At 36.8% G+C, this 16928-nt stretch overlaps 1 protein-coding gene across 1 annotated transcript; it reads left to right on the top strand.

The window, feature by feature from the left end:
• The first annotated feature begins 10020 nt into the window (after nucleotides 1-10020).
• Nucleotides 10021-13452, top strand: LOC135217841 (uncharacterized). Its single transcript, XM_064253843.1, has 2 exons — nucleotides 10021-10073; nucleotides 11571-13452. The coding sequence occupies exons 1-2, from the start codon at nucleotides 10071-10073 to the stop codon at nucleotides 13209-13211; spliced, it is 1644 nt and encodes a 547-aa protein (XP_064109913.1). The 5' UTR covers nucleotides 10021-10070; the 3' UTR covers nucleotides 13212-13452.
• Nucleotides 13453-16928: the final 3476 nt, after the last annotated feature.

Genomic DNA, 16928 nt, shown 5'->3' with positions numbered 1-16928 from the left:
ATACCTGGCAATGCCCAGGCTGAGAAATAGCAATAATTAGCCTTGTATTTTTATACATGAATTTTAATATTAAAGGAGCCTTTCATTAGATTTTGCATGTGACATATTTGATAGTGAAAGATGCTTCCTTTTATTTTCAAATCGGCAGTATACCTGGCAATGCCCAGGCTGAGAAATAGCAATAATTATCCTTGATTTATTATAACAGAGGACGAATTAATTTTTTACCTTCGACTAAGTATAACATTGACCTTCACTTTTCTTTGCGCACCAGCATCGACAGGGGAATCTGTATAGCAAATATGTAATCCTTATCTTTTACAGTTATGATTTAAGTTTTGTTCTCATTGACCTTTGTCCTTTAGGTACAACCCTGAGAATATACTCCATCTACACATCGGCTTCATTAGTGAATTATACATGGAAAATAATGAAGTTTCTGTCTTGATTAGGTCACAGGTTATAGCAAATGTTCAACTCTTAGTTGGCCTCTGACCTCCGAATATGACTTTGATTTTGACATTGATTTCTGTATGGGAATTTCCTCATATTGGGTTTTACCGGCTAAATATGAGATATCTATCTCGGATAGTTCAAATGTTATAGCCAAAATCAAATCAATATTTAATTTTTGTCTTTGAAGTATGACACTGACCTTCATACTAACCTCAAGGAATTTCAACATCTTTAACGCTCAGTGCAATCCAGCATTGACATGTATCCATTTTGTATAGTTCAAATGATATGTCCACGATCAAATTGTTATTTGACATTTGATCTCCAATTAGCCTCACTAATACATATTGAGATTATTAGTAGATCTTAGTGAAGGGAGGAGAAGAGGGGACATACACACAGACAGATTTACGCATGAACTCTCTCAAGTATATATCAGGTATTAATAAAAAAAATATATTTTCTTCTGTAGTACATATCCGTGATTTTACTAGTGCTTTTCAAAGTGTTATCAGCGTTAGTAATATCTCACACACACACACACACACATATATATATATATATATATATATATATATATATATATATATATAGAGAGAGAGAGAGAGAGAGAGAGAGAGAGAGAGAGAGAGAGAGAGAGAGAGAGAGAGAGAGAGAGGGCAATTTTGAAATGCTTGTAATATTTCATGTAGATCACGGATGCTGACACTGCGTGAAGCAAATTTCCTGGAATGGACATGCAAGTGCTTTTTTTTTGTTTTTGTTTTCTTTTTTTTTTCCAAAAATATTAACTGGGAGATTATGAGGTTTATAGTTATCCCCGATAGTTGGGTGGCAATAGAAACAGATGGGTAACTTAATGATATCGCTGCGTTTCATCTATACATACATATATATATATATATATATATATATATATATATATATATATATATATATATATATGTGTGTGTGTGTGTGTGTGTGTGTGTGTGTGTGTGTGTGTGTGTGTATGTGTCACGAACGATATCACTAAGTTACCCATCTGTTCTATAGCCACCCAACTATCTGGAATATCTATAAACCTCACAACCGCAGATCTCCCAGTTAATATTTTTGCAAAAACAAAAAAACAAAAACAAAAAAGAAAGAAAGCACTTTTATGTTCATTCTAAGACATTTGCTTCAAGCAGTGTCAGCATCCGTGAACTGTATGAAGTATTACAAGCATTTCAAAATAGCCCACTTATAAAAGTAAAAGGAGGTATTTCCTGTGATTATTGGCCAAGGTTCGTAGTATTCGAGAACCTATGATTTCTTCGTAAGGTTATAAGTTTTCCCAGAGATATTTTAATGCAAACCATTGAGAGCCATGACTTCTTTGTTGGACTTTTTCACTGCTTCATTATTGTCATATTATTATTATTTTGTGTAGGGCTGACAAAAGGCAATAAACGTAACTAACTAGGATTTGTATTATAAGATCGCATAGAAAATATAATTAAAAAAAAATCAATGAGAAAATATGTGAGGAAGCGGAAAGAAGAAAATTCATATATAAATATTTTATGCCAAATCTCAGCTGAAGACACCTAAGGATGTATCGTTTTTATGTAAAGATTGTTTTAATTCGTCAGCAATTTGGTTATTGACTTACATTTTCTTACGTAACACTTTCTACCTACGCCTTTTCGTTTTGGTTAACAGCGTGTGATTCATTTTGACTTATGCGACTCATTGAAACGTGTGAAGAAGACTGGTTTAGTAGCTAGTGATATAGTGATACTGTATATATATATATATATATATATATATATATATAGATATATGATATATACATATATATATATGTGTGTGTGTGTGTGTGTGTGTGTGTGTGTTTGTGTGCGTGCGTGCGTGTGTGTGTGTGTGCGTGTGTGTGTGTGTTTGTGTGCGTGTGCTGTGTGTGTTTGTGTGTGCGTGCGTGCGTGTGTGTTTGTGTGCGTGCGTGTGTGTGTGTGTTTGTGTGCGTGCGTGTGTGTGTGTGTGTGCGTGTGCGTGTGCGTGTGTGTGTGTGTGTGCTTGGGGATTCAGCAGGAATACTTTCCTTACAGCCGAAAATACTTCTGCTACAATAAAAGTTGTATTACATTAGGTTAGGACGACCTCATAGAAGAATGTGACCTCGCACAAAAATGGTCTGTAAGTATAGTGAGGTGCTGGAAGGAATAACAGTCCTGGTAAAGACTTCTGGCCTCTAACCAACAAACAGAGACGATATATTAAAGATTCATGTTGAAATGTTTTCTGTGGTCGACCTTAATTCATAAACTTTGCACTTCGTCGATTCATTTAGCTAGAGATGCAACTTTTATTTTACATCAGAGATACGAAAACTAGGTGGTACCAGCCGAGGTTGTCTTAAATAAAGGTCAAGAAGTAAGGTCACCTAGGAATAGATTAATTGCCCGATTTTTAAAAGTTTCTCTCTCTCTCTCTCTCTCTCTCTCTCTCTCTCTCTCTCTCTCTCTCTCTCTCTCGTATAGGGAGAGAGAGAGAAAAGTCAGACACACCTATTTTGAAACGTTTAAAAAGCGAAATTATAATTGACTAGGCGTCAATGGTTTGAACTTCTGTGTCAAAGGAAAGTGTTCATTCATCCGCGTCCTTGACAAGTAATAGGCTCCTATTGTCACACCTTTCTGGAAGGATACTGAATATTCTTTTATTAAAACTCTCTCCTTTAAGGTACTAGTTACATTAATAATAAAGTGATAAAAACATTTTTGCCATGTCACCTCTCTGTGCTTAGGTCATTTCCTTCCGCCCTTTAGACTGACCTCTTTCCGCTCATTCTGTGACGTGGAATGATTTTTCCATTCCATTTAAAGGCTTCCCATTTTTCTTCATTTGTTGCGACATCCCATAAATCTGCACTTTATGTGTTGGGTATTTTCCTTTGCAAAAAGTTGTAGTCGTAGCACCAATAGCGGATGGAAAAAAGATAATATTAGAAATAACGATATATCTGATTTGAACGTATTGTAAAAGTCATTATACCTTCTCTTTAGCTCGTAAAAACTCTAGACTGGTCATTCCGCTTCCTAAAAGCGTAAATACCGGAAAATTCCAATAATTGCTACTTACGAAATTATAATTAATACTAAAATTATAGTTGAGAATGAAATTAGAGGTCAGGATGATTACTAATAAATGATGCAAACGCGACAAGGCTAATGAGGTTCAAAAAGGATTAATTAAAGAAGTATCACGTGCAAAAGTTTTCGCTTTTCCAGCTACGTTGTGGCCCATGATGCCAAACTCTAAAAAGCCATTTGTGAGTTTCTTTCTAGTCATGCCAACACAGACGGTTATGTGCCTGTGGGATCTTGCTTCACTTGATAGTCAGCCACCCAAGCAAATGCTCTTTAGAAAATTAATTTATTTTATAGAATGACAAATCGTGCTATGACATAGCATTTTTAAAGATTTTATTATTCCTTTACTGATAGATTATAAGTACAGTAAAGCTAATTAAATAATAAGCTGCAATAGATGATAACTATAAATGAACTATCGTGACGCAATTCTTCCTATCTCATATAATGTGGAAACCATCACAAAAGATTTTGAAAGGTTCATTGAAACAAGTCATTAAACTGCTTATAAGTAAATATAAAATATATCAAAAACTGTTTAGAAGATAATTGCTTCATCAGCAGAAAAAAAACATATGATTAAGAATGAAACGCAAAATTGATTATGAAAGAGTCAGTGCAACAAAGAAAAGGTCACCACATTGACGCTGAGAATCATCATGATAAAACGTAAAAGACGCCTTAAAGAAAGTAGAATATACTAATGCCAAAAATCGAAATGATAGTCATGTCTGGCTAACACTGATAATAATAAAAAAATAAAGGACAAGAATAGTAATAAAAGTAATAGAGAAGCGATTGTAAAGACTTGCCATTCTCAGTTGCCTCCTTTCTGAGTTCAATTCATAATAATATCCAATAAAAAAAACAATATGGGAAAAACGGCAGTTAAAATGAAAGGAACTTTTTTCTGTCATTCATGGGTCCTTTTTTCCTTCACTGCATGTATGTGGAAATTATATAAAAACGCAAATGGGAAAATATGAAGTATTGGTGTGCTTAAATGTCTTAAAATTAAGTGAAACTGGTTATGTTTATCTTACAGAGAGGTTTCATTCTTCATTTTATTGACTGTGAACTTCTTGTATATTTCTGCTTATAGGTTTTTAATTTTTTGCCACAAGTCCCGCTTTCACAGTCTTGTTCTCTCAGCAATTTAAAAGCAATTTTGCATCCTGCAAGGGGCTCAGAGTTTGGAAATTCATGCAGGAATACTGGAGTGAAAGTTATGAAATATTGACTATGAAAAAATTGCATACTTTCGATGTGCAAAGGCTCATTATAAAAGCCTTTCCATATTATGAGAAATCATCTACGCAATTATTATGTATGAAAACGAAAGATCTGGAGGTGAAAATTGTAGAATATACGAAACCAAAAAATAAATGGATAAGAAAATTTTAAATAGGTAAATAATTGAAATAAAAAGGCCTCCTCCCCCATCATAAGTACCCGAGGCATATGATGTCAGCTGTCATCATATGACTCGAGAAACGAGGAAATTGAATCCAAAGTGCTTCTTTATTTATTTGCCGAAGATTTGATACGACACTGAGACTATAGACGAGGAGATGGTTCACATATCATTCCCATAAAAGACAACGTCTTCCTTGAAACAAGGTTTGTTTATTCTTCTCCAGAGGCGAATAAAACAAAATGAAACTAAACAAGAGGTTAAGAGATAATGAATTGGTCTACCCGAAAAGAAGCAACAGACTAAGCATTTGAATAAAGAAAGATTTCATAAGATTTGGGATAACAGAAGCGTCAAGTGAGCCCCAACTCTAGGAAACAAAAGAGAAACAGCCATTAAACAAACCGCTAAAGAGAATTATTCCTAGTATACTGCGATTCAGTTTTTTCCTAAATTGGAACTTTCCTGTCATCTAATCTAGTAGTTGTCACTTAGTTTTGCTGATTTCTCACAGATAATTCTGGCTTTGCTCAGTAAAAGTTCAACATTTTCTTTATATAAATCCCATAAAATGTCAAAAATACATTTCACTCTAGAATTATAAATAAAACTACCTTGGAAAATTCTTTCTTACCATTTCCTTTTCCTTTTATGTCAGTTTCTAAGTTATACAAGTCATATATTTTTCAAAGGAAAGTCTGCTACCATAAAGAGGAAAGACCATTTTTACCATTATATTACTTTTGCCTTTGTTGCTGTAACCGGACCACAGTCGCGCTTGCTCACCTGTCATGGTTTCGTTTACGAGTACATGAAAAAAAGGTAATTACGCTTTTCTGTTTCCCAAGTCAATCTCCATAAAACCTAAATAACAACAAGGACGATGCGGAAATTACGATGTGGATAAGCGCACGATGCAAGTTAATAAAATAAAAGAGAAATCGAAGGCCATTTGTTTTACAAATCTTACTAATAGTCAGTACTTTATTAGTTAAATAATATCGAATGAACTGGAATTAATATTAGACCACCCTGGATATTATCTAACGATTTCCGGGATGCTAAAGTTATAAAAGAAATATGTTGATTTTACTGTTGAACATGTTCTTACATATATACGGTAAAAAAAATAGAATGGACATTAGCATCACACAAAATCGTAAAACAAAGATAATCTTGCCAATTGTACCCATTAAGAATTGAGGTATCGTGGGTCTAAAATCATTAAAGAATTAAAGTTCAGTTTCGCTGAACATTCAAATTTTGATGTGCGACTATTTCAAGGATTCACAAACCAAGGCAAATAAATGATTACGGATTAGTTACACTATCTTGGGATCGATTGCATGCTGGCCTGAGATACCTCTGCCATGTACAAAGAAAGTGCCTCAAAGGAAAGTGTACGTGAATCAAAAGGCGTTGAGTAAAACGAAATGACTACTTGAATGTTAACCCTTGGGCTATAAAAGATTGATCCCCGAGCGTTGGGGCGAATTCACTCCCCGACTGGGTCGATTTGACCTTGAAGCTTGAAAGTCTTCCCAGTCCCAGAATAAAAATGGCCATTTCAATTTCACCTTCCCGTTTCCATCTATGTTCTTTTTAATGACGCGGGAAAGGGAAAGTAATTCCCGATAGAACGAGAATGATTCATGAAAATGGGGATTTTCATATGAGTACCAAAAGGAGGGTCTCCATTTGAGGTCGCTTGAATGAAACGGTGCCTTAGCAAAGGGCAAAGGTGGCGTTGCTGGCGTCGCCTGAGATGAAAGGATTGGTGACATCTCCAGATCCGGAGTTGGATTTAGTATCTGGAGTCTGAATTGGGTCATTAATTTCAAAATCTAATGCCTAAGCTTATGCTTGTGAATTTGGGAACTGGTTTAAGAAACTAATGCCTGAATTTTAGCATAATTTTCAGATCCTAAGTCTAAATGGGGGGATCAGTTTCAGAATCTAATAATTGAGTCTTGCCGTGAATCTCAGATCTTAAGTCTGTAACAAGAATCGATTTCAGAATCTAATGATTAAGATTGTGCATTCATTCTGATCTTAAGTCTAAGTTCAGAAATAAATTCCAAAGTCTAGTGACTGAGTTTGGGCATGAATTTCAGAGTTCAAGTCTGAATTGGGGAACTGATTTCAAGATTTAATGCCAGAATTTAGGCATGAATTTCAGATCTGCAGTATAAAGTCGACATAGGAGAATAAATTCCAGAATCTATTGACTGAGTTTGAGCATTAAATTCAGACCCTACGTCTAAGCTGGCGTATGAAGTTCAGTCTGTTGTATGAGTTTGAAGATGAATTTCAGAATCTTAGGTCTACATTTGGCGATAAGATTTAGAATCTAGATTTCAAATTTGGTGGTAAATTTCGCAGTGATTCAGTTAGGAACAATTTTCAGAATCTAAAGACTAAATTAGGAAATAAATTTTAGCATCGAAAAGCTGAGTTGGGAATGATGAAGATAAAATAAATCAGAATTTTAAACATAAGTTTTGGAGTTAATTTCGGAATCATGAACCTAAATTTGAAGATAAATTTCAATCTCAAAAGCCTCATTTTCTAGAATATTTCAATCTGAATTCTAATTATGGTGGACTTTGCAAATTAAAAATTCCGAATTTTGGAATAAACTTTAGAAACTAAAAACCAATTTCGAGTTTAGATTTCAGAGGCCAAGGCCAGTTAATATTGAGAGATGCTACGTTCTACATTCAGTTATATATTTTCTTCAAGCAGCCTAACCATAGATATGACTAAAGTTTCACATATTTTTTATGCAATATTTGGAGTATTTCCTTTTCAGCAGCTCTACAAAAATTCCACCAAATTAGACCTTCCGCAATAATGAGCATTTTCCCTTGTTTGCCATGAGCCAGGTGTTTAAAATCTTTCCATAATCGCCAGTTAACTTCAAGATAATATAATATATGTTTCTTCTTCTTTACCTTTTTCTGCTTATCTTTTTGTGCCGTTAATCTCCACTCAAGTCTACGTGCCCACTTTCATCTCTTCATTCTCCGATTACTTCATTACTTAATTTTTTTCCATTTTCAGAATTTGTTTCTTCGTTCATTTGGACCGAATTTCCGCTCTGTTATCTCTCCCCTTTCAGTATTACGTCATATCAGACTACCAATCTTTTCTTATCATGAATGTTTTCAGTTCACGTGCAGCTCGACAAATAGGCAATTTTTCATCAATTCGTTTTCTCATTGTTTTGGGAAATCTTAGGAAGTTTAGGCAGCCTCTTTCCTTTGCGAAGATTATTTATCTTTGGGTATTTAAAACTTTTCTAGTTGCCATTTGTTCATATATATACTCGTTTTTGTACTTAGCTAGGCTGGCTCCAAAAATGTTGCCCACGCTCATATCAGCAAATAATTTGGAATGAGGGTGTCCTGAAGATTCACCCCGTTTACTACTCAGCCAATTCGTCTAATTCCCAGGTACCTGATTCACTGCTAAGTAAAAAAAAGGGCCGAACATTTTATATATATATATATATATATATATATATATATATATATATATATATATATATATATATATTACTCATCCCAGCGCACCTCCCAAATGACATTTCTCTGTCGTCATTAAGCCTCATTAAGAATTAACCTCATTTCATGCCCTCCTTTGTTTTTTGTAATTTCATTTCTGTCTGTACTTCTATAAGAAACTGATATATCACCTAATTGTTCTTTTTCCTTCGTTGCCCCGGTCTCATTAGATTTCGTTCATGTGATGAAACAACGAAATTATATCGCTGGGTATTACCATCGCTTATGCTTGTCTTTTTTTATTTTATTATTTTTTGTATTTTTTCCCTTGTCTTTTGCCCTGGTTCCATATCATTCCGCTCAGAGACATTAGCCGCATTTTTTTCTTTAAAGGTCTTGCTTGTTTTGCTGCGTCATGATCCACTTACCTATGTCAGGGATAACATTGCAGTCAGAGCTTGGGAGTGATCTGCAAACATTACAATTGCCTGGAGTATATCATGATTTCTATCAAGATAACTGGCCGAAGGAAATTTTAAACACTACGTTCCTATATGCACTCTTTTGTGAAAAGGTAAATATTTAAAGTTTTAGATAATCTCAAACGCCTTTATAGCATACCCGAGATATATACTAAAATGTATAAAAGCATTCGTTGAAGGTAAAAAGACCTTGCAGATTTCTAGTGATTAACATACAAAAAACAATTTATCCATACCTGAAGTAGCTGTGTTGGAAAAATAGTGAAAAGAAAACCTTGAAATAAACATATGAAACGCAAGAAAACTCAAAGAAAGAATTTCCAAAGTTTTTGGGCCAAAGTAAACTGCCAATAATCATATGGAAAAGGTGGTATTCTGACGACGAAAACCGAAACAAAAAAATTGTACTAAGTGGAATAAAATGTAGTGATGTGGGAATACCTATAACGGAAGTTCGAGGGAGCGGTTGAAAATATTCAAAGTACCGGAAGACATTGTGTGGAGATAATTAGTGAGAAAACTTCATAAATGTAGCAAAGGTTACTGGAAAGATAACAAGAAAAAGAGAAGGAATCAAGTTGAAAGTTTCTGAAATAAGGGGAAAACACGACGGCAATTCGAGAAATATTAGAATATAAAAGGAAAGAGGAAAGCCATCAAAAACGTACAATTTGCAAACCTCGGTCCGGTAACTAATAACAGCCGATTCAGGGGGTAATGCTATCCCATTTGCAATCCGAAGAAGGCCCTCAAGAAGGCCGTGGGATGGAATGACAAGCAGAAAGGCGGAAGGATCTGGCAGCCTTCCGCCGAGGAAACCAAAAGAGAGCAAAAGGGGAAAGATTTGAGTAACTGACAGAGGGAAACACAGTATTTTCAAGGGGTAGGGGGTTAGGAGGCAGGAGGTCATGGGTTACACACTCACAGATGACGGAGGAAGAAGGAAAGAAAGAAGGCAGGAAGGAAGGAAAGAAAGAAGGAGGGTTGAGGAGGGAAAGAAGGCGTGATGAAGGGAACCGTGCCTGCCTCTGGTTGGAGGAGCTATAAAAGGAACCTTCTCATATCGTCACTCTACTAGTCTTACTTCACCGGCGATATGGTGAGCACCTCTCCTCATTTGGGTCTCTGTCAGAGATCATTGTGTCTTTTTTTCGTATTCGTTTCTTATTCCATACGAAGATGTATAAGAGATGGTTTCACTCATCTGTCACTTTTATTATACCTTTTTTTTTTATGTCGTGTTATAATTCACCGAATGCCCATATATTTTCGTCTTTTATGACTAGCTGTAATTTTTACGCGATATTTTTAGCTTGCGTCAGGTTTTACAGTTTTTTTTATTTCACTTGAGTTTCCTCTCAAAAGGTTATGAGTTACATTTGAAATTATTAGCTTGTGCTTTATGTACATTCCCACCCTTACTTTCTATTCTCAAAATGTTGTTCACTTTTTTACTCACATATCTAATAATGTACTTGAATGCATAAAGAATAACGTTGAAGCGTCAAATTTTTCTGCAAATTTATTCCATCTATAGATTTAATTTTTTTTTTTTTTTGTAAGGATTTTTATTGAGATATGGAAATATTTTGAAAAACTCATCTTTACTGTCACTATTTCTGTTTTTACGTTGAAGTTATTCATGTCGGCGACGTCTGATCTCATATAAATCTATTAATGATCATATACAGACGAACGCGAATATATTGGAGCATTCATTTGCCATTCATACATTGGCATTACCTACATGCTGACTGATAACTCCAGATATTGATGTTTCCTTTCTTTTGTAATTATTTTTTTTTTAATGATACAAGCAGTTTCTTGTATTTAAGATTTACTTCACAAGATAAATTTACAGTTGAGTAACAAGAGTGAAAAAACAAGAAACCATACAAAGATTTCGTAAAGTTTTAAATTTCATCTCATACACGGTTTTTTTTCTTTCTTTCTTTCTTTCCTTCTTTCTTTCTTTTTGCTTGCCGGCTTACGAAAGGAGTGTCATGTGCTGGGTGTGTGATGTCACCAGGAGACAGTTTTCCAGTTGCATAACTGCAGCTGTTGCTCTTTCTTTTTTAGTTAATTCAAAGGTCACGCCACTTCTCCAGCAAACCGTGACAAACTTGCAGAGCAGAATATTCGATGGAAAGAGGATTCAGTTTTTCTTAAGGCGTGTTAGTTGTTTTGCAATGACCAACGATTTTCAGTGTTATTTAAACATTATTTTTCTGACGTAGCAACCAACCTTCCAATCCATTTGAATATTTTCATTCGTTTATTTGTTAAATCTATTTATTCGTTTTGAAAAGTGTATAAATCCCCAACGACTAATCAAAGGCTGTTACTCTGCAGGTTAAATTAGGTACGACAGACGTAAGGCTTCTAGGTTTGCGTTTGTACCATTGAATGTCATTGTGCAACCTCATGGAGAGTCACTTTTAGAATTATTCCTCGAAACAGTGGGATCTGGCATTGAATCGGATCAACTTAATGTAAAAAGAGTTGATCTCAAATGTAAAAAGAGTTGATCTCAAAGCAGTGCTTCACCCAAGCTTTTTCATGAAACTGAAATCTCGTCTTCTTTATCCATTTCCAGAAAATCTTGCTTCTCTCTGCTGGGGTTCTTCTCCTCTCCGTCTCTGCACTTGCTGAGGGAGATCACGGTGGCCATGGAAAGACCATTACTATTGGGCATGGCCTTTCATCCGGCATCGGAAGAGGCTACTCGACGCCGACTGTAGTATCGGGTGGATTAGTGCATGGAGGCATTGGCCATGGAGGCATTGGCCATGGAGGAATAATTGATCATGGTGTCAGTCACGGAGGAGTTATTGACGTAGATGTTGGTCACGGAAAAGTTATTGATCACGGTATCAGTCATGGTGGAGTTATTGGCCATGGTTTAGGTCATGGAGGGGTTATTGACCATGACTTCGGTCAGATAGGAGTTATTGACCATGATATCGGTCATGGAGGAGTTATTGACCATGACATCGGTCATGGAGCAGTTATCGGTCATGGCATCAGTCATGGAGTTGTTGACCATGACATCGGACATGGAGGAGTTATCGGTCATGGCATCAGTCATGGAGTAGTTGACCATGATATCGGTCATGGAGCAGTTATCGGTCATGGCATCAGTCACGGAGGAGTTATTGACAATGGCATCAGTCATGGAGGAGTTATTGGTCATGGTGTTAGTAAAGGAGGAGTTATTGGCCACGGTGTTAGCACAGGAGTTATTGGTCACGGTGTTAGCACAGGAGTTATTGGCCACGGCGTAAGTAAAGGAGTTATTGGCCATGGTGTTAGTACAGGAGTTATTGGCCATGGTGTTAGCACAGGAGGTATTGGCCATGGAGTAAGTAAAGGAGGAATTATTGGCCACGGTGTTAGCACAGGAGTTATTGGCCATGGAGTAAGTAAAGGAGGAGTTATTGGCCACGGTGTTAGCACAGGAGTTATCGGCCATGGGGTAAGCAAAGGAGGAGCTATTGGACTTGGAGTCAGCCATGGGAGAGGACTTGGCCTCGGCGTTGGTCACGGAGGAGTTGTTGGTAAGGGATATGGCTCCGGAGGCGTGAAGGGCTCTGCTAGAGCCACCATTCATTTCAATCTTGGAGCTCCCGTTGGAAAATACGGTGGTGGCTCTCTTGGACTTGGCGGAGGAATTGCAAGAAAAGTTGTTGACGGCGGCCATGATGGAGTGATCGTTGGTGGCAGCAAAATTGGAGGAGGTTTCTCCGGGGCCTCTGTTGGACTAGGACATGGCGGCATTGTTGGAGGTGGACATTCCAAAGGCTCTGTGGTGGTAACTCATGGAGGTCACCTTGGCGGAGGACATGACGGTATCATTGGTGGAGGAATTATTGACGGAGGCCATGTTGGAGGAGCAATCATTGACGGAGGAGTTATCGATGGAGGATATTCTGCCCCATCCCTTGGGGTTGCCCATGGAGGTTCTATTGGAATAAGCCATGGCGGATCTATTGGAGTAGGCCATGGTGGCTCCATTGGAGGAACAATCATTGACGGAGGCGTTATTGACGGAGGATATTCGGCAAATTCTATTGGAATTGGACATGGGGGCATAGTTGGAGGAGGAGTCATCAGTGGAGGGCATTCCATAGGTAAAGTTGGAGTAACACATGGAGGAATTGGGCATGGAGGTGTCATTGGAGGCGGAATTGTCCATGGAGGTCACGTCGGTGGAGTTATTGGAGGAGGCTACCATTAAAAGAACAAAACTTAAAGGCCCAGAAGGACAAAGCTTCTCCTAGGGAGAAGATTTGGGATCCTTAAAGCTCATGAGTGATCGAGCCTTTAAAACCTTTCACGAAGACCCGGGAAATGATTTCAGAATACTGAGGACGAACCGCGCGGGAAGATTTTATATCATATAAATGAATATGTAAATTATTGTATGTTGTTTGTATAATATGTGACAATTTTTCAATAAATTAATTGTTTACATAAAAGGAATTTTATATCTAAAAATCATCCTTCTGTCTATGAATGTGTGATGCCTTGTTGCATTTGTGAGAATAATTGCATTCTTAAATCAGATTTGCTCTTCATTATTAAAAGCCATTAATATACAGCTCTGTAAATTAATTAAGCCTGTGATTTTCACCATAATTTTAGAATCATTCTAAGTTATTGACAAGAAAGTGATTTTTAAATAATAATAATAATAATAATAATAATAATAATAATAATAATAATAATAATAATAATAATTGTATCTCAAATCACCTTGCACCCAAATGGATGACCAAAGGAAGAACATCCTTAGTACAAAAGACAAGAGTAAGGGAAATATAATCAGTAACTACAGGCCTATCACCTGCCTACCAATAATGTGGAAGTTACTAATAGGTATCATCAGTGAAAGGCTATACAACTACCTAGAGGAGACAAACACCATCCACCGCCAACAGAAAGGCTGCAGAAGGAAGTGTAGGGGCACAAAAGACCAGCTCCTGATAGACAAAATGGTAATGAAGAACAGTAGGAGAAGGAAAACCAACCTAAGCATGGCATGGATAGACTATAAGAAAGCCTTCGACATGATACCACACACATGGCTAATAGAATGCCTGAAAATATATGGGGCAGAGGAAAACACCGTCAGCTTCCTCAAAAATACAACGCGCAACTGGAATACAATACTTACAAGCTCTGGAATAAGACTAGCAGAGGTTAATATCAGGAGAGGGATCTTCCAGGGCGACTCACTGTCCCCACTACTCTTCGTAGTAGCCATGATTCCCATGACAAAAGTACTACAGAAGATGGATGCCGGGTACCAACTCAAGAAAAAAGGCAACAGAATCAACCATCTGATGTTCATGGATGACATCAAGCTGTATGGTAAGAGCACCAAGGAAATAGATACCCTAATCCAGACTGTAAGGATTGTATCTGGGGACATCAGGAAGGAGTTTGGAATAAAAAAAATGCACCTTAGTCAACATACAAAAAGGCAAAGTAACAAGAACTGATGGGATAAAGCTACCAGATGGGAGCAACATCAAACACATAGATGAGACTGGATACAAATACCTGGGAATAATGGAAGGAGGGGATATAAAACACCAAGAGATGAAAAAAAAAGGACACGATTAGGAAAAGAATATATGCAGAGACTCAAGGCGATACTCAAGTCAAAACTCAACGCCGGAAATATGATAAAAGCCATAAACACATGGGCAGTGCCAGTAATCAGATACAGCGCAGGAATAGTGGAATGGACGAAGTCAGAACTCTGCAGCATAGATCAGGAAACCAGGAAACATATGACAACACACAAAGCACTACACCCGAGAGCAAATACGGACAGACTATACATAACACGAAAGGAAGGAGGGAGAGGACCACTAAGTATAGAGGACTGCGTCAACATCAAGAACAGAGCACTGGAGCAATATCTGAAAACCAGTGAAGACGAGTGGCTAAAGAGTGCATGGGAAGAAGGACTAATATAAGTAGACGAAGACCCAGAAATATACAGAGACAGGAAAATGACAGACAGAACAGAGGACTGGCACAACAAACCAATGCACGGACAATACATGAGACAGACTAAAGAACTAGCCAGCGATGACACATGGCAATGGCTACAGAGGGGAGAGCTAAAGAAGGGAACTGAAGGAATGATAACAGCAGCACAAGATCAGGGCCTAAGAACCAGATATGTTCAAAGAACGATAGACGGAAATAACATCTCTCCCATATGTAGGAAGTGCAATACGAAAAATGAAACCATAAACCACACAGCAAGCGAATACCCGGCACTTGCACAGAACCAGTACAAAAAGAGGCATGATTCAGTGGCAAAAGCCCTCCACTAGAGCCTGTGCAAGATACATCAGCTACCTTGCAGTAATAAGTGGTACGAGCACCAACCTGAAGGAGTGATAGAAAACGATCAGGCAAAGATCCTCTGGGACTATGGTATCAGAGCAGATAGGGTGATACGTGCAAATAGACCAGACGTGACGTTGATTGACAAAGTCAAGAAGAAAATATCACTCATTGATGTCGCAATACCATGGGACACCAGAGTTGAAGAGAAAGAGAGGGAAAAATTGGATAAGTATCAAGATCTGAAAATAGAAATAAGAAGGATATGGGATATGGCAGTGGAAATTGTACCCATAATCATAGGAACACTAGGCACGATCCCAAGATCCCTGAAAAGGAATCTAGAAAAACTAGAGGCTGAAGTAGCTCCAGGACTCATGCAGAAGAGTGTGATCCTAGAAACGGCACACATAGTAAGAAAAGTGATGGACTCCTAAGGAGGCAGGATGCAACCCGGAACCCCACACTATAAATACCACCCAGTCGAATTAGAGGACTGTGATAGACCAAAAAAAAAAAAAAATGAATGAATAATAATAATAATAATAATAATAATAATAATAATATAATAATAATAATAATAATAATAATAATAATAATAATAATAATGGGCACAATTTTCAGTGTCGAAAATGATAACAATGATTGCAGGTCCACAATAATATCGCATGTGAAGTATATAAAGTGTTTAATGATAAGAGCTTTCGAACCCTGCACCAGGTTCATCCTCAGCTGAGGATGAACCTGGTGCAGGGTTCGAAAGCTCTTATCATTAAACACTTTATATACTTCACATGCGATATTATTGTGGACCTGCAATCAATAATAATAATAATAATAATTCAAAGTAAGGGTACGAGGTACTACACTCGGTATAGTTCGTCAATTAACTTACTCTGAACACGCATGCCATCAATAAAAAGATTTTGTAACCTCCAAGTGAAGAGGTTCTTCTGCTTTTGCAGGAAACTTTGCTTTCACAAAGGGCGTTTGCAAACAAGAAATCTAGAGTCTGTAAAAAAAATAAAAAATAAATAAAGAGAGAGAGAGAGAGAGATTGTTACACAATGCAAGAGTACTTTTTTCACAACGGGATATTTACTAATTTACAAGTTGAATTATTAGTGTAAGAATGGTTGCTTCCATGTTGACTATCTTCGAGGAAACGTACTATGGGATTAATTACATATTCAACAGACCTTTTCATGACGTCAACGGTATACTAAGATCCTCTAGCTTTAAATCTTTTGTCAGTTCGTCCACCAGTCATTGGCCTGTTCTTACTCTCCTTTCATTCCAAAACTTTCGAATCATGCCTCCTTTCTTTTCTCGCAGCGTTAACGAATAGATAATGAAAAAAAAAAAAAAAAAAAAAAAAAAAAAAATATATATATATATATATATATATATATATATATATATATATTATATATATATATATATATATCTATATATATCAACACGATCTAGGTGAAAGTTTTGAATCTATTGCATGTTTGTCTTTAACTTTACCAATAAAATCTTTGTTATTTTGTATTAAGCGATCAATCAGTCATTTGCTGTTTCACGAGAAAATAAACAATTAAAT

Source organism: Macrobrachium nipponense, chromosome 9 (assembly GCF_015104395.2).
Source record: "Macrobrachium nipponense isolate FS-2020 chromosome 9, ASM1510439v2, whole genome shotgun sequence".
Taxonomy (NCBI): domain Eukaryota; kingdom Metazoa; phylum Arthropoda; class Malacostraca; order Decapoda; family Palaemonidae; genus Macrobrachium; species Macrobrachium nipponense.
This window is presented reverse-complemented; position numbering and strand designations above follow the sequence as displayed.